General features: G+C 50.3%; 9 protein-coding genes across 9 annotated transcripts; 5 read left to right on the top strand and 4 right to left on the bottom strand.

Moving 5' to 3' along the window:
* Positions 1-34: 34 nt before the first annotated feature.
* N7458_011195 (putative MFS multidrug transporter) lies at positions 35-1,936 on the top strand (the record flags this gene model as incomplete). The annotated part of the gene is made up of 5 exons (XM_056914577.1): positions 35-1,077; positions 1,150-1,274; positions 1,325-1,437; positions 1,492-1,621; positions 1,695-1,936. The coding sequence occupies 5 exons, from the start codon at positions 35-37 to the stop codon at positions 1,934-1,936; spliced, it is 1,653 nt and encodes a 550-aa protein (XP_056763426.1).
* Positions 1,937-2,462: 526 nt separating this feature from the next.
* On the bottom strand, positions 2,463-3,566 carry N7458_011196 (sialidase family protein; the record flags this gene model as incomplete). The annotated part of the gene is made up of 1 exon (XM_056914578.1): positions 2,463-3,566. One exon carries the CDS (start codon positions 3,564-3,566, stop codon positions 2,463-2,465), a length of 1,104 nt encoding a protein of 367 aa, XP_056763427.1.
* A 618-nt stretch (positions 3,567-4,184) lies between these two features.
* On the top strand, positions 4,185-5,144 carry N7458_011197 (Short chain dehydrogenase atnD; the record flags this gene model as incomplete). Its single annotated transcript, XM_056914579.1, has 1 exon — positions 4,185-5,144. The coding sequence occupies one exon, from the start codon at positions 4,185-4,187 to the stop codon at positions 5,142-5,144; it is 960 nt and encodes a 319-aa protein (XP_056763428.1).
* Positions 5,145-6,663: 1,519 nt separating this feature from the next.
* N7458_011198 (pectin lyase F) lies at positions 6,664-7,178 on the top strand (the record flags this gene model as incomplete). Its single annotated transcript, XM_056914580.1, has 2 exons — positions 6,664-6,845; positions 6,881-7,178. 2 exons carry the CDS (start codon positions 6,664-6,666, stop codon positions 7,176-7,178), a joined length of 480 nt encoding a protein of 159 aa, XP_056763429.1.
* Positions 7,179-7,343: 165 nt separating this feature from the next.
* N7458_011199 (uncharacterized protein) lies at positions 7,344-8,164 on the top strand (the record flags this gene model as incomplete). The annotated part of the gene is made up of 3 exons (XM_056914581.1): positions 7,344-7,451; positions 7,512-7,880; positions 7,952-8,164. Coding segments are annotated over 3 exons (690 nt in total), but the record flags the coding sequence as incomplete, so codon positions are not given.
* A 678-nt stretch (positions 8,165-8,842) lies between these two features.
* Positions 8,843-9,765, bottom strand: N7458_011200 (uncharacterized protein; the record flags this gene model as incomplete). Its single annotated transcript, XM_056914582.1, has 2 exons — positions 8,843-9,368; positions 9,467-9,765. 2 exons carry the CDS (start codon positions 9,763-9,765, stop codon positions 8,843-8,845), a joined length of 825 nt encoding a protein of 274 aa, XP_056763431.1.
* A 2,651-nt stretch (positions 9,766-12,416) lies between these two features.
* Positions 12,417-13,533, top strand: N7458_011201 (enoyl-CoA hydratase/isomerase family protein; the record flags this gene model as incomplete). The annotated part of the gene is made up of 4 exons (XM_056914583.1): positions 12,417-12,739; positions 12,798-12,908; positions 12,971-13,327; positions 13,383-13,533. The coding sequence occupies 4 exons, from the start codon at positions 12,417-12,419 to the stop codon at positions 13,531-13,533; spliced, it is 942 nt and encodes a 313-aa protein (XP_056763432.1).
* Positions 13,534-14,008: 475 nt separating this feature from the next.
* Positions 14,009-14,787, bottom strand: N7458_011202 (presequence translocated-associated motor subunit PAM17; the record flags this gene model as incomplete). Its single annotated transcript, XM_056914584.1, has 2 exons — positions 14,009-14,185; positions 14,248-14,787. 2 exons carry the CDS (start codon positions 14,785-14,787, stop codon positions 14,009-14,011), a joined length of 717 nt encoding a protein of 238 aa, XP_056763433.1.
* Positions 14,788-15,609: 822 nt separating this feature from the next.
* On the bottom strand, positions 15,610-16,497 carry N7458_011203 (androgen-induced gene 1 family protein; the record flags this gene model as incomplete). The annotated part of the gene is made up of 5 exons (XM_056914585.1): positions 15,610-15,802; positions 15,860-16,019; positions 16,090-16,141; positions 16,210-16,402; positions 16,475-16,497. The coding sequence occupies 5 exons, from the start codon at positions 16,495-16,497 to the stop codon at positions 15,610-15,612; spliced, it is 621 nt and encodes a 206-aa protein (XP_056763434.1).
* Between the last annotated feature and the right edge of the window lie 866 nt (positions 16,498-17,363).

The following is a 17,363-nucleotide window of genomic DNA, read 5'->3' on the forward strand; positions in this document are numbered from 1 at the left end:
GCTACTTGAACCAATCCATCATTTTACATCCGCAATGTCTCAAGTACCCCTAGAAGATGGCGACGCGGAGAAACAGGATGGCACTGATGACCATTTCCGTTCCCACGGCGGCACTCCTCGTCCTAGCCATGAAGAGAAAGAAGGTGCAGACGGAGCAGCTGATGGTGCCGCGGACGGTACCACCCATCCCCCCGACAAGAAGGAGCTCAAAGAATGGGAATGCTACGATAAACTGGGCTACTCATTCCCTTCGTGGAAGAAATGGACCATCATTTCTGTGATCTTCTGCGTTCAGGTCTCGATGAACTGGAATGCCAGTTTTTACGCTAGCAGCATCTCGCTGTACGCTAAGCATTTCCATATCTCCGAGCAGGCGGCACGTACCGGACAAATGAGCTTTCTGATTGCTTATGCCTTCGGTTGTGAGTTCTGGGCTCCTTTCAGCGAGGAGTTTGGACGATGGCCGATTCTGCAGATCAGTTTGTTCCTTGTCAATATTTGGCAGCTTCCTTGCGCGTTGGCTCCGAATTTTGGAACTATCGTTGTTTGTCGGACGCTGGGAGGCCTTTCTTCTGCTGGTGGCTCGGTCACTCTCGGCATGGTTGCTGATATGTGGGAGCCAGAGACTCAGCAGTGGGCCGTTGCTTATGTTGTGTTGTCTTCGGTTGCGGGCTCCGTGATCGCTCCGGTGGTAGGAGGATTCGTCGCGACTTATTTGGATTGGCACTGGAATTTCTGGATTCAGCTTATCCTGGGAGGCTTTGTGCAAATTCTCCATTTTCCTGTGCCGGAGTCTAGATGCAGTATTCTGATCACTCGGGAGGCTCGTCGGCGACGAAAGAATGGAGACATGGTCTGGAGTGGCGATGAGTTGAAAAAGAAGCGAGTCTCCTTCCGGTACCTGTTCATGGTCTGGGCTCGCCCGTTTATCATGTTTCTTCGAGAGCCCATTGTGCTGTTCCTTTCTCTACTTAGTGGGTTCAGCGATGCCTTGATCTTCACTTTCCTGCAGTCGTATACGCCAGTATATAAGCAGTGGAGGTTCAACACGGTTGATATTGGGCTTGCGTTCATTCCGTGAGTATTCCAGTTCTAGAAGCTACATCGCCCTGTGTTTTCTACATCGTACTGACTTATCCTGCCTATTAGCATTCTAGTGGGATATATCCTTGCCTACATCTCATTCTTGCCATGGATCCATCGTCATTGCAGAGTCCAAGAGAGAGACCCGGATGGCTTGCAGCCTGAAGCTCGACTCTATTGGCTGTTATGGGGTATGCCATCCAGAAGTCACTGTAATTTCCAGCCACTAACTCTTTCACAGTTGCGCCTCTACTGACGATCGGGCTGTTTGGATTTTCCTGGACCAGTCTTGGGCCGCCCCACGTCCATTGGATAGCGCCAATGATTTTCTCATGCTTGATTGCCATAGCTAACGTGAGTCTTTGACGATTCTATTCGGATATACCTGAATACTAACGATCCAAACAGTTCTCCATTTATATGGCTACAATCGACTACATGATTGCATCCTATGGCCCATACGCGGCCTCGGCAACAGGCGGCAATGGATTTGCGCGCGACTTTCTCGCAGGCGTCGCAGCAATGTACTCGATACCCAGTAAGTTGCCAACCATGCTGATATCCAAACCATGCTTCTTCATCGCCCTGGAATTATGTCTAACAAGAAACAGTGTATCAAAACATGGGAACAACCCACAGATTGGAATGGCCATCTACATTCTTGGGATTCATGGCTATTATCTTCACGATCCCCATATATGTTTTCTATTTCTATGGACCTAAGATTCGGGAGTTGTCTCCGTTTGCGCAGACTTTGGCCGCCGACAGGAAGAAAGCTGGGCGGAGGGTTTCGCAGTGTGGTTCTGGCGACGCCGATCCTGTTCAGCGATATCTGTCAGGGTCGTCGGGGTGAGGGTATTGCTCAGAAGGGAGGGTATTCAGCGAAAGTTGAAGAGCGGTGCTACGGTTCTCCACTCGAGGTCCTGTTCAATTCAGTTTCGAGCTGGAGGGATATCGTATTACGAAATTGACTATCACTATAAATCTCATAGAAGATCCTCTGGTCAGAACCTATCTATTTATCTGATGCTATTATACCATAATTGATATGGACCATGTGATGGGTCAAGCACAACGGGGTGTCACGTCTAGATACCTCCGGTATGGTTTTCCGGGCGAACTGACACTTGGATTGCCCCAGAAATCAAAGAAAACGAAGCCCTCCTAGAAGCGCAGATGCCAATCTTGAAAGATCGTGGGTGATATTTTGAATGATGCTAGTGAAAACAAGCTAGTTCTTGTGATGAGCGTACTCTATCACTATGCTGATATTAAGGAATCTATTGGTATTTCTCGGCGGGTCTTCTGTTGTATCTTTCATTAATCTATATGATAGCATAAAACAGCAATTCAAATGCTTCTAGATCGTCGTCTATCGTTCAACGAGGCTGCCAGGAAATAGTCTTGGCGAGAGGCCCGCCACGGTCATAAGTGACCAGGGCAGTATAGTGATCCAGTGCCAGAACTCCAGGCCAGAAGCTGGAGGCAGGCGAAACCACCTGGGGCTCACTCCAGCGAATCTGGCCATTCTGAGGTGGGCCCGCAAATACAGCTTTAATAGATGCATGCTTGACCCAATCTACTTGATGCGAATCATCGTCTGTCATAAAGACGACCACCATGGAGCCATCGGCAAACGCAGAAATCTGCGGCGATCCCGCATTGTGTCCTTGGCGGGGACAGAAAACCTCATGGCGATTCTGCCAGGTCGCGCCATCATCGTAGGAGATTAATGCCTCGACATTGAACGGTCCATACCGGGTAGTCTCAAAGATCATGACCAGGGCTTCGCGGCCATTGTCAAAAGTGGCCGCGATTCCGTTCATCCCGTCACGCAGGGGATCTTGGTCGCCGTGTAAACAGACCAGATGGCTCCAAGTACTTCCCTGGTCATGCGAAACGACAAGCATGGTGCATTGATTGTTATGTGCGAACTCTTGGGAGAAGGTTAATTGCACCTCGCCTCGTCGGCCGAGTCGCATGAAGGGCTCCCAGATTCCCAATGGCGGGCTTTTCTCTGCTGCCTGGGACGCGAATTTCCAGCTACGACCTCCGTCCGTGGACCTGCAGACAGTGATGCGGAAGTGTGTAGGACCATTGGGACCGAGATCGTGATTTCGGAATGCTGCAAGGACTACCCCGGGAGCAACTTCGAGAAGGAACATGTTGTCCACATCCCCAGTCGCCCGCGTTACCTCGGAGAAGTTCTGGAAGGTGCGCCCGCCATCGGTGCTGCGGGCGATACAGAGCGCATGTTGGCCATCTGGAAAACGCGTGAAGGAGGAGAGGATGGAGCCGTCAGAGAGTCGAGCCAGGCGGGGATAGGTGCCATTGTTGGGAGGGGAAGAGAGTGGGCGCTCATCGTCGTGGATGAGCCCGCGACCTGGTAGATGGTGGCCAGTTGGGCCAGGCAGTTGGCCTTGCTGGGTATGGTGGCCCACACCAAAGGCATTGAGTACTTTCTGGCCGAAATGTCCAGGCATTATCGTAATGGTGAGATGCGTTGTGAGGGGTACAAACGAGGGTGAAACGAAACTCTGAGACGTTGGAGGGTGGACATTACGTCATGGCCGAGCCCCAGGTTATTGGAGAATATCTGTGGAGATGGTGGAGAGGGAGACGGCAGACATGCGGCATCTGAACAAAGAAAGCGTTTTGATGCTCGATATTAGTGCAAAGAAGATTATTGATGGCCGTGAAAGTCAATGGTTGTCTCGAGAGTTGAAGCAATCACCCTGTCATTGTCCTTCCTGCTTCCTATACTCTAGCGCTAGCCATCACCAGCCAAGCTCGACACCAGGGACCACATACTCACGCGTATTTCGCCAAAGACCAGCCATGGAAGAATCCAACGCCGCAGGAGAGTCTATTGTCCCGACCGGGGGTTCGGTGTTAAGCAGATGAAGACGAGAAGGTCGGTTTTTGCAGAAAGTCCAAGCGCCGGACTTATCGCCGCGTAATCTCCGGAAGGTAAAGGAGGGCGGAACGTCACCATTTGACTGCCAGGCCAGAGATTTCGAAGGTTTATAAGGAGGCAGGAATGCTCCGAGTGAATATGTTGGGTTCCGTTTTAGTACTATTTACACATTGAAAAAAAAAACATGGGCTTCTTCTACTCTCAAGTTTTTGTCCGACCTTCATATCCCACCCAGTCCTTTGATGGCCAGACGGTGCTCATCACTGGCGCCAACGTAGGTCTGGGTCTCGAAGCTGCTCGGCATGTGGTCCGACTGGGTGCTGCTCGAGTGATTCTGGGTGTGCGAAATGTCCCTGCAGGAAAGGCCGCCAAGGAAGACATTGAAGCTTCGACAGGCCGCCCAGGTGTCTGCGAAGTATGGGAGGTAGACCTGGCCTCCCACAGCTCAACCCTTGCCTTTGGCGACCGAATTGCACAGCTCCCTCGCCTCGATGCCGCAATCCTCAATGCAGCCTTGGCCACTCGGACCTTCCAAGTGGCCGAGGGCTACGAACGAACCATTACCGTGAACGTGATCAACACATTGCTTCTCGGCCTCCTCATCCTCCCTCGACTCAAGGCAACTGGACAAGAGTTTCCATCGTCCCAGCCCCGTCTAGCCTTCGTTGTTAGTGAAGTCCATGCATGGGCACATTTCACTGAGTGGAAGGACACAGACAAGCCGATGCAGCTACTGTCTGATCCTGAAAAGGCCAAAATGCCCGAGCGATACCCAATGTCCAAGTTGTTGGAGGTACTGCTTGTGCAAGAACTTGCTGGCCGGACTCGCGGCTCCGATGTGATCATCACCATGGTCAACCCGGGTCTGTGTCATTCATCCCTTGCTCGTGAGGCGGGCTGGCAGCTCGCTGTGATGAAGCTAGTGCTTGCAAGATCGACCGAAGTGGGAGGGCGCACCCTGGTGGCTGGCATCTCCACTGGCATCGAGGGCCATGGTGCTTACATGACGGATTCCACTGTGGACAATGCCAGTTTGTCCCCATTTGTACGCAGTGAAGACGGACGCCCGGCTCGAGAAAAGCTTTGGAAGGAATTATCGGCGATCCTCGAACCCGTCCGGCCTGGGATTATGCAGACCATTTGAAGGGTCTTGAATGTTGAAGCAAGGACAGGATCGGTACATACCAGTACAGAATGTACTTTGTGTTGCCAATTTAATGAAATATCCTCTGTATGATAGTCTTCATCAATGTTCATTTGTGTTCGAAATTCTGGAATACGAGACGTCGTTCAGCGAAAGACTTGAGCATTCATACTGCTACTTCAACTAGACTGGATCAAATCAAGTACTTTGAACATAACAAACTACGCGAAACTCATACTGATTAGCTTCAATAGGTACATGATCAATCCTTGAAGCTGCCTGTCTCACATTTGAGAGGGCCATTTTCTCGCTCAACTCCCCGATCAGGAGCCACCCTATCAGCCATCCCGCTTGCAACTCCAGCAGTTGAGGGCAAAGGATATATTGATCTGAACTTCAAGTAGAGTGACCGTGTTGGAGGCATAGTCTGTGGTAAAGTACTGGTCGTGACGTTTTTGAACCAGCAGATCCTGGCTGATTACCTTTTTATCCAATTTGTAAATAAGGCACTGGTACTCGTCATCATGACAGAGTCAACCTTAACCAGCCATTGGTATGCTGGTGAAGCACACAACTTTCAGCTGAATATTCCAATGGACAAGATTATTCGCATTTTTGAACACCTCGGGGTATTACAAACTTTTTTCTCTTCGTGTCTTATGCAATCCAAAAGCCGCCATGACTCCCATTCCTCTGGACTCCCAAACGCCCACCAACCAGGATCGATTAGATATCTTAGCGCGGGGCTGCCTGTTTGGTACAAGAAACGACGATCCGGACCAGAACCAGTCACCACCTTGCCAAACCTCAATACGGCTTAGAATGTCTAGATACATAGTGGACTCCCAACGGCCTCAAGTTTCTCGGGTTAACATCTTAAACTTTGCAACCTGAGAACTTTTCCGCAAATACATGAGCCTTGTTCAACATCAAACTCGACCATCGATTGATATATATTCTGATCATAACCGTGAGATCAGCAGCGAGAGGAACTGAGACTCACAAATCCATTGCCGTCCATTCCCACTGACTAGTTTCTGGTCACCACTCCACCCTGTGCTCAGCCTGAAACAACAAAGAAATATCACTCAAAATCAGTAGTGGGGCAGAACGTGGAACAAGTAGGCCACCCGGCGACCAGGGGTGGGTGTGGTTAATCTGATATCATTCATGGACAACTTCACACTACTGCGCTCTCGGGTAGTTTGTACAATAAAGTATGGATCTTCACTGAGAGCATCACGTCCAGTTTAGCTCAAACAGAGCCAAGATCCGCTATCTGGTCTGCGCCACCCGTCTCAAGTTTAACTATCAGTCATAACCCCTTGTTTAGTAGGGTATATAGTAGTTCAGGTATCGTCCTAAGAGCAGGATTGTGTCGTGTCATCATTCTTTCCTTTGCTTTTGAGGGCTTTTGATTCGATCGTTCTTTACATTCGCTCTTTGGCGGACTGCTGGTTCAGTTGTTTGTTTGAAACCTCGCTTCCTAAGTCCATCACTTGCTTCTCTACTTTTTCTGATGGCCCCCAGTAGAACTCTTCTGACGGCTGTTGCCCTGCTGGGAGCCATTGCACAAGCTGCAGGTGTTTCAGGTACTGCTGTTGGGTTCGCGATAGGCACGACTGGTGGCGGCAATGCCAGGTCAGCCGCTCCCAGCGACATCTCCCAACTTACGGGGTGGTTGACTAAGAAACTCCACGGGTCATTCTAATCGACAAGGGGATCAATTAACTCAGTAGCCAGGATAATTGCACCGACTGCAAATGCTGCATTCCTTCGTCCAACTCGTGCGGTAGCTCGGTCCAGAACGCTATTGATTTGGACTCGTCCTCCTGGTGTGGAAGCTATCCCACTACGACTTGTACTTACGACAAAGCTGCTATCGACGGCATGCATTTCGCATCGAACAAATCTATTGTTGGTGTTTGTAGTACCGGTGTTATTCGTGGCAAAGGCTTGCGTCTGGTGAATGGTGTTAGCAAAGTTATCATTCAGAACGTTCATATTACCGAGCTTAACCCGTGGTATATCTGAGGTGGTGATGCTTTAATGCTGGATGGGACTGATCAGGTCTGGATTGATCATGTCAAAATCTCTCTTATCGGTCGGCAGATGTTTGTTGCTGGGTACGAGGCGAGTAAATTGAGACTTGGTACACATTCACAGGACAACGTCAATATTGATCCTTGATGTTTCTAGGTGGATGTGTCACTATCTCCAACAGCGAGTTTGACGGCCAAACAAGCTGATCTGCCTCCTGCGATGGCCACCATTACTGGAATGTGTATATTTCCCAGGCTGGATTTTGTATTTGTATTTGAAATTGCGAATCTCCGCTAATCGCATATGTTCTCTTGCACAGTTTAGGTTACGGTAAAAACGACAATGACATTTACCGGAGAATACATCCACCACACCTCCCGCCGCTCCCCCAAGTTAGAGTTCAACAGCTACTGGCACGTCAACAACACTGGTCACCCTTTTGACGTCGGTGAAGGGACCGACGCTCTAATCGCGGGCCGCGTCTTCCAACAGGTCAAGACTCCGTTCTTGGATGATAGCTCCCCTGGCAAGACCTTCGCTGTTAGCTCCAGTGACAAGTCTACATGCGACTCTAAGCTCGGCCGTACTTGTGCGGTTAATACTCTGACTTCCTCGGGTACTCTATCCGCCAGTAACGGTCCGTGCTATCTAGCTGGCCGAGCGGCGAGTCTGGCATTGACGTTCTGGATACTGGTTGGGTTAAGTCCTCGGTGCTTAGCAACGCGGGTGTTGGTAAACTCAGTGGCTCTGGGTCTTCCAAAAAGTTCCGCCAGTTTGATGGTGCTCGGTCATGGGGCACTGTTCTCTCCTCTGCGGGCCCTGGAGCCACTCCCTGTCCGACTCCTAGTGGCCTTGCTCGCAAGTGGGCCTGGAAAACTATTGGACTCAAGCCTTCTCCTCAGCCTAGTGGCCCTCCCCCTCTTCCTAAGGAAAGCCACGGTGCCGGTATCCGCGACTTCCACTTTAGCTTCTTCTAGATTGCTTTCTTTGTGGGGAGTGCGGCGATCAGCCCTAGCATTGGACGGCCGTCTCTACTTTAGCCGCTGCCCCTCTTGAGAGCGGTTTTCTCCCCAATTTTCTCTTCTCCTGGTCAGGACTGCTATTGCAGAGTTTAACATGAGTCTTTCATTAGTCTCTAAGAGTAACTGGCTAGTCGGCTATTTATTTACTTGAGATTCTTTAGGTTATCCGGTGGCGGCCTCCTGTTCTGGGGTCGCTATTGGCCTGGTGCCTCACTAACTTGTGATTCATAAAGTACGATAACCTCTTAGATCTCCCCCCCCTCTTCTCCCAAAATGCTTTTGATACCTCTTCTTTTGGGTCTCTTCGTAGTTGCCTGTATAACCTGCAAATAGAGGTTCAGGGGTATTATGAACTCACGCCAGCAGCTTTCTGCAGGGGTGGGAATGCCCTCGCCAGGGTTCAGAGGGAAGACAAGCACGGCGCCAAAGTCCATGGTCGCTAAAATCAGACCAGCCTTGATTATTCCTCCGTTTGTGCAAGCCATAATTCACAGGGGTTGCCAGGTGGTTGGGTGAAGTGACTGGATCTCCCAACGTTCGAGGACGGACGGGGAGTATGATGGGAAATAGGGAGTCGTCTTTTTTGGCGAAATTTTCCCCACTTGGGAATTTCTTTCTTCGGTGATTTAGTTTTCACTGGTTGTATGTCCATCCGATCGGGTCTGCTGGGATGAAAGCCCCCTGCATCTCATGAAAGTTGTGCATCTCATGTTGTTCTTGAGCCGGACCAAGCTGGTCCGCCCCAATGGTGAACCCGGCACTTGCATCTACCGGCAGCCAGTTGGACGTTCTGCGGGTACTTCCATCTGGCATTTCTAGTGTTGTCGGGTATTCTTCCTCTTCCATATGATGTGAGGAAGAGGCATAGGCAAACCTATCTGACATGGTTGCATTTGTATTTGGGGTGTCTGGAGATCGAGAAGATTGCATGTCTTCGCTGTCGTGGTCGGTCTCCCAGCGGCCGAAGGAAGCATGGCTGGTTTCCGGTGTGCCAGAGGGATCGGAAATTGGGGATCCTGGGAAAGTTGGAAAGGCTGTCTGTTGCACCGATGGAGTCATGAAGAGGGCTCTTTGAGTAGCCATGAGGGAATTCCACCGTTGTCGTTCTGCATTTGGGGCTAACGGAGCGGCATAAAGTTGATCTTGATTATAGCCAGCGCTACACAAGTTAGTATTTCACAAAAAGCCTTAAACCCCTTAGATTCCACAGCTGGAAATACCCGATGGGTTTCATGAAGAAGAGAAATGACTATTTACCTCGAGTCCTCCCAGTTCTCCCACTTGCCGCCAGCGGAGTGGATCGTCAGACCAGCCTTCACCCACGACTGCGGGTACCGCTGGGTCTCGGCCATTTTGGCGAATTCGCTGTGAGCATTCCAGCCCAGCTGATCCACCACCCACGGGTCGATATTGCCTTGCACAGCAAAGGGGAACTCATTCTCGGTCGTGAAGCTCGGATACAGCTCCTCGTGGGCCACGATGGGTACCAGACCCTTCGTCTCATGGCCAGGAGCGTCCGCCGCGCACCAGGGCTCCAGTTCGTACGCTGAAGCCATGCTTGTGATTTCTGTCTTCTCCGGTATTTGGAGAAGCTCGGACAATGTGTGTGAGTGGCGAGACTGCCACAATGCGAGCGACAAAAAAAGTGATAGCAATCAACAAAAAGAAATAAACTTGCGCAAATGTATAGACTTCAACGCGATGCGATCTCCACGCGAAAGAAAAAAAAAAACAAATTCCCCGCAAACCTTGGGACATCCTGGCTGACGGTTTTTAAGTAAGGAAAAAAAGGAACCTTCCAAAGCGCAAAAGACTAAAACCGAAACTCGAAATTGCGGAGAACCTGCAAGCGACAGGAGCAAAAGCTCCGAAGCGAACAGCTCGAGGGCGGCAAATTGCAGCGCATGATCCTGGAAAATGCTGAGATCAGAAACCAGCAGCGTCAATTAACCGAGTTTCTCCCAGCTTTCCCCGGATTTGTGCCCTGTCGATCGAACCGAGCTTGGAACGGAGCAGATTCAATGTGCCAATCGGCGTATTCCATGACGGGCTCGGCAAGAAGATGTTTTAACCGACCACAACGTCCCCCGCAAATGTACGAAGTGACCGTTGATCAAGGATCAGGCACCCCAGCACGGCGAATGGGCCGTTGAGACCGGGGAAAATGGAGAAATCATCATGTGCTGAGGTGGATGTATATCGTGATGGTCCAATCAATACGTGATAACACGGAAATTAGAAACCTTCTAGCTCATGAATCGAACCCTTGCCCTTTTGGTTTCCTATATGCTTGACTCCCGTGCGTTGTCCTTCGCCCATGATGCCGAAGTACTTTAACCGGCGCCAACCCGATGCCATACCCAATATACCATCTCCCACTTACCCTGCTACTACCTCCTAAAGAATGAAATTAAACAAGATTATCGAGATCTAAGAGTTATCTAAATAGCTATATTAAAAAAAAGATCTTTATCCGCGAGGAGGTGCTGTCACCACCTCGCATCCCCACCCGCCCACTCTCCCCGCCTAAGGATGTACCCGGCCATCCGTGGAGTTATACTCGACATTGGAAGTCTGTACCCATCACATATGTTTGCCCATTCCCAGCGCACACCCCAAGATCGTTAGACCAGTAGGCCATATGAGGGGGGAGAGTGACTGGAATACCAATACTGGGGGTATAATCCACGTTTGACTTTCAATCGGCTGTTCTTGTGCCGCATCATCCTGGACGAGAGGACGAGAGGACTAGAGACCAAACATACTGATCATTACTGATCATACATGAGACCTTCCCCTCATCGTAACGTGCTGACCCCCGTAAGGTTCACGCAAGGTACATTTCACCTCCACGCGGAGCAGGGCCGACCGTGGGCCTGTCGATCTGGATCGATCGTTGATTGACCCAGGAGATTGCAGGCACACGCCACGAGGCCTGCGACTCTCCAGGTGTATATTGATAAATGCCGAGCGGGTATAATGACCTGCATCGAGGACTGCGCTGGACATTTATCACGGGTTAACAGCCGGTCGGACTTTAGCGGAGAAGGTAAGCTAACAGTATATTCTCGAGGCGGTCTACTGCAGCGTCATCCATGGATGTTTTGGAAATCGTTCTCACCCACTCGGGCTTGTCTAGATCTCTCCACATCAACCCCGCCCACACTTACCAAGATTACACTGTGGGGTCTTGGGGTGTTCAAGGATAAATACTACTATAGTCCTCGTGAAGTCTCACTGCTGTGGATTTCAGTTGAATATGTATGTATTTCTTGGCAACCTATGGAATGGGAAAATGGTGGATTCGGCGATCCATCTAGAAAGATCGGTCGACACCTGCAGTGGTGAGCTTCCAACGGTCCTTGTAGCAAAAAATAGCAGCACCTCATCAGCCACCGCGGCTGGAATAAGTCTTAGCCGTACATGGACTACGCCTTACACCCAACACTACGGTGGCTAGTAACCTTGGCCGACGGCAAAGTTGACTTGTAAGCATATGCTATGTAGCCCTGGAAATTCACCAAGATCACGGTGGTTACCCTCTCTATTATCTATTATTATCTACCCCTTGAGTTCGAGGGTTTAGAGATGAGCAAATTCAGACCATCCATTTCCATTTCCGTGTATCTTGTATCGAGCCAGGGTGGTGTGCGCCTGAGGATGTATATTTGTTTGTGGTGAATGAGATAGTTGTAGCAACATGTGCGGCACTAATACCTACGGTTATGCACAGTATAGAATATAGAATGGCAAATCAGGTAAACACCATCTCGACTCTCTATGCATTAACAACTACTTATGCTCAGCACTTCTCTCCATCGGTGCTTATACATTGGGTGGATCGGGGATCGTCGGTGCGGGGAAGGTAAACATGGGGAAACCAGGGAACCCTAGACTTCAGAATCTACACTTTCGAGAATTCAATCTATTTTCTAGCCTTGAGTACATCTGTATAGCAGCACCATATATTGTAATCATCTACACAGGTTTCACGGCTATCTTGCATTCGATAGTGTTCAGTATGATTCTTCGATCGAGTGATCTTGCGGGGTCCTCACGCATCACCAGCCGAAGCCGAGGTCGAACATCCGCTTGCCGAACACCAGCTATAAGCTCTTCAATTCCCAATGCTTGAGTTCTTTTATTGACCAAAATACACGCATTTCTCTTCAATTTTCAGGTACAAATATAGCCACATCGGCACAAAATGATCTTTGACCCAGCCCCCATCGAGCTCCCAGCCTCCTATGAGACAGTCCCAACTACGGGTCATATCAAAGTCTCGCATCATCCAGCAGGTGCATCATCAGTCACACCAGTAATCGTCGTGACGCTAAACCGTCCAGCGAACAACAATGCCTTTACGTCGCAGATGGTTCATGATTTCGAAAAGTTCTTCCCCATGTTCGATGTCGATGAGCGGGTCAAGGTTATTGTCCTGACGGGCGCCGGCAAGATCTTCTGTGCGGGCGCAGACTTGGATATTGGTTTCAGAAGTAATCGTGCACGTCCGGCTGATCACCGTGATGGGTAGGTAAACGTCTTGTGGTAGTTTTAAGCAGGGCCCCAGGGAGCTAACGACGATTAGTGGTGGGCGTGTTGCGTTGGCCATTCATCGCTGTCGCAAGCCAACCATTGCAGCCATGCAGGGCTCTGCTGTCGGCGTTGGGATGACCATGACTTTACCAGCTATTATTCGGTAAGTCCTGGAACCTCCTTTTGACAGTGAGCTTCCTAGAGACTGAAGATCATTCGTCCCAGCATTGCCTATGAAAAGGGCAAGTACGGCTTCGTTTTCGGTCGGCGAGGGATCAATATGGAGTCTTGCTCCTCATATTTCCTGCCTCGTCTGATCGGTTTCTCGAATGCCAGCTATCTCGTAAGCACTGGGGGTGTGTTCCCACCTAATTCAAAGCATTTCGGTGATCTCTTCAACGAGATCATGCCCGACCCTTCAAAGGTCCTGCCACGAGCTCTCGAGCTGGCCACGGAGATTGTAGAGAATGTCAGTCCTACATCGCAGTATCTTAACCGTGCACTGATGTGGCGCAATCCGGGAACTGCAGAGGAGGCTCATTTGCTGGAATCGGCTGTCATCTGTCACACGTTTGGATCAGAGTATGTCACAGTCAGTTTAGTTGGAGTTTGATTGTTCGCTGACACGGTGAAATAGGGATCAGAAAGAGGGTGTCAAGGCTTTCTTTGAAAAGCGTAAGCCGATTTTCCGTGCAAATTTGGATGACAACCCGCCTGTTAATGTGCCGTGGTGGAGTGAGGTCGACACTGGGCGGAACCCGAAGGCCAAGGTTGCGTCGAAGCTGTAGCTGGTCAGATCCTTGTACAAGAATGCACTGGTTATCTACTTACTATAAGATCGCACCCCATTCAACATGATCCGTGTGCTTAGAAGAAAATAAGACGATATAAACTGAGTCCCTCCTGCTGGGATGAGTGTACGACAGCTTCAGGAATATCTTACCTAGACCCAGGATTCCGCTGTATGGCGGAGGTAGTCTACGAACCAAAGTATTCCAGGATCGTGAAGAGCCAAACAAGAATTAAGAGGAGAAATGGGAGTCCGTTGATAGGTATGATACCAAAGATCATTTTCAAGTATAATGTAATCTCCCGGCTTGCCCTTGTCGCTAATGAGGTTGAAAATCAAAACACCGATTCCATAGAAAAGAAAGATAATGCCCTGCTTGGGCCAGAACCTGCCAAATGCGGGCAGCTTGAACAGTATACACACAAATCAGAAGCAGAGAGAACTGATGCCTCGTAGAAACCCAAGGAGCGAAATTAGACGATGAAGTTGCGGCGCTTGCGGTTGTACGCGCGCTGATCCTTGAGCCACTGTCGGTATCCCTGCACACTGCCAATCTTCTCGCCGTAGTAGTCGGGGACGGGGTTCGCAATTGAGTTGGTGGACGGGTCCACACGGAATCGCTTGATACGGTCGAAGAACTCCTTCTCTTTCTGTGATAGCAGATATACATTAGTCGACTTTACGCTTTAAAGTAGGTTCATGATTGACTTACTGTTGCCACAGAAGGCTTATACCGGCGGTACACCAAGCCCCAGACGCCATTGCCAACAGCTGGGCCAACCAGCCAGCCAGCAGCACCACAGGCTGCGGTCGCCATACCCAGAACGACAAACGGATCCAGACCCATCACCTGAGCACCCAAAGCCTCCAAGTCCTGCGATGAGAGAACCTGCACACCGACCGTGGTAGAGACGAGGGAGCTGATAATCGAGGAGGCCAGGGAGTAGCGACGGCGAGAAGCCCGGAGCTTGAAGAAGGAATCCCAGTCCAGCTTCACCTCATTATTGCCAGCGGCCGAGGTAGACTGAGCACGCAGACCAGCTGAGCGGCTCTGTGAAATGGTAGAAGGTCGAACATGAGGCCGGAGGTCTTGGTTCTGGACGGCACACGACGGACGAACAGCAGTCGAGTGGAAGCGAGCAAGTTGCGCCAATGCTCCTTGTGAGCCGAATCGGGAAACGGGAGAGGCACGGGCAATGCTGTTGACCGCAGAGGGGCCCATAGGGCCATTGAAGATCAAACGAACGGACATGCTGACGGAACTCGTTTGCATCTTTTGTGTCACGGAGTCGTTGCAGACCAGAGATTGCGTTGTTAGCAAGGGAAGTTGGCGGAGCTGGAGCATTGGTTACGTAAGCGTGCCCCAGGTTCCAATTGCAGGACCTCTCTCCAGCCAATCAACGCCGGCATACCTCATAGCGATTCTATACCCAAGAACTATCGTAACCGACCATGTGCCATTCTGCCCAAAGGATGGAAATCTATAGTGAGGCCTAAGGATGGAAATCTATAGTGAGGCCTAAGGATGGAAATCACTAGCTGGTACTTGGCGGTTTCAGGTTAATAGGTACGACGTAGTCTGATCATGTCCTGAGTAAGTAGAAGGCGAGGCACAGGACGAATCGCCTACGCCAGGGAGGTGGGAACCTGAAGAATCTGGCAACCATAGTAGTAAGGCTTGGTGGCCTGGAAATATCTCCAGGAGTAGGAAGACGAAGCAGAGGGAGAAGGGAAAAGAAGCTCTTCTATTTATAGGACATCGCCAACAGAAGAAACAAGGCAAAAAGGCCAATGGAGCAGGAAAATCTACATCAACTGTCTGATCAATTTTGAATCAGTCGAAATGTACCTCAGTTCTTCAGGCAGTCATCCACTCCAAAAGTGGAAAATGCCACGGAGTAATAACAGGCAAAAAATCTCAAATACTAGTCAGAATTAGGGATATACATGAACCATGATTCTATTGTATGTCCAACCCTTGAAAACAGGCGTTCGTAATATCGACTACGTCCATAACGCTCAAGATCAAAGGTCTCCACGGAGTGCTCACTCACTCCGCGCTCAAGAAGTTTGCTCATAGTCTCTCCTTCTTGATATCACCAGGGTGAGACTGAGAAGACTGAGAAGGCAGATCACTACCAAAGCCATTAACATGACCGTATAGCCGCTTCAAAGTGACGGTGCTCAGGGCCATCACGATGGCACTCAGCGAAAAAAGACCAATTCGCCCGGTAGTGGACAGCTGTTCAAAGATGGGATACGGATACCTCCAACCAGTAAGTATAGTCGTAATAATATGGGTGAACGATGTCAAATGTACTTACCATCCATTATAGTAGAAGCATTGCTCGACCCAGAACCAGTACCCAAACGCAATGGTGCCAGACAGGCCCAGCGATGGGAGAGCGGAAATTGTCCACGGTGGAGAGAGGAACAGTAGATCCACCAACATCACGATGGATGGGACTGCGTGGAAACCGATATCTGCCGAGTGGTTTCAGTGCGCGTTCCCCACTATTCTCGGCATGAGCCGCCGTTAGTTCTGTCAACGTACCAGCATGTAGGGGGATCACGGCCCAATCCGGGACCACGAGACGCTCATCGATCTGAACAATTCGGGCGTATTCGGTCAGATGTGTCAATCAGGGCAAAGTGGCTGTCTTTCTCCACTCACCAACCGCAGTCCCCAATACAGCACACTAATCAGCACCTCCATTGGAGCGCAGCACACGGACAGTAGATTCTTGATCAAGAACAACCGTCGTGATAGGGTCACATCGGCAAGTAAGCCAACGATGAAAGTCAACGTCGAAAGGCTGAGCCCAATGACTGTTAAGTACTGGAAGTGCCAGCCATATGCCTCATTTCTACAGTTGGTTAGCTATGCGTAAGTCCCGGAGAGACCGCTCAACATCTCCCTCCAAGGGAGCAGAACTTACGCCCGATTTGGGTTTTCGTGCATGCTTTTGAAAGACCATTAGCGCTGAGTTTACGTAAGAAAGAGACCCATCAGTGCTCTAGGAGATACAAGAGGTGTGAACGTACTACTTGAATGACCATAGAAAACTCGCAAGCCCCGTTGCCTGTGCATATTAGCCATGGATCCTACTGACATGTCAGAACCACGGGACGAATGGGCATACATGAACCAGCGCAGAAAGACCCCTGGAAGGGCTGGGCCACCGCTGCAGTGGATGATGGAGATGAAGCAAATGAGCCATTTTCCACGAGGTTTGTGCGGAAGACGTAAATTAATTGAGTTTCGAAGTTGGCGTAACTGGGAAGAACTAGGGAACTAGGGAACTAGAGAACTAGGGCGGCAGCCAACCTGACAGAGAAGGCGGAGGCTATCGGGCCCAGCTGAGCACCCGAGCACCGCTATGACGCTGTCAGGTGACCCGGCAAGCCGCGGCATGCCGTATCGGACCACGGGTTTTCCCGAGCTCCGGCTGATTCAGCCTTATCTTTCGCTTCCCCACACTTTCCCACGCGCGGTCCAGATACGAATCTTCTTTGCAACTTGTGCGCAGTGACTGCTTCGTTCTTTGCTCGCTGTCTGCAGGCTGCAGTAGTCAAAGTAAGTGGGCCAATTGCGGTACCCCGGATTGTCATCCACTCGAAAAGGAGGCCACGTGCAATTGTTCCCCGGATCGGCACTGCCCCAACTGTTCCCTGCATTTTCCCTTGCAGATAAGGGCGAACGACTATCTGCCATTGCTACCGCTACTGCGGGACTCTGGTTTCATCGGGCACATCTCCCTCCCACACCTCGATGTGCTTGTATACTAGGTGTGGGTGTCTGGTCGATTATCGTTTCGTCGCAACTTG

This window comes from Penicillium daleae (assembly GCF_028827525.1).
Source record: "Penicillium daleae strain IBT 16125 chromosome Unknown utg000008l_segment0_segment0, whole genome shotgun sequence".
Lineage (NCBI taxonomy): Eukaryota > Fungi > Ascomycota > Eurotiomycetes > Eurotiales > Aspergillaceae > Penicillium > Penicillium daleae.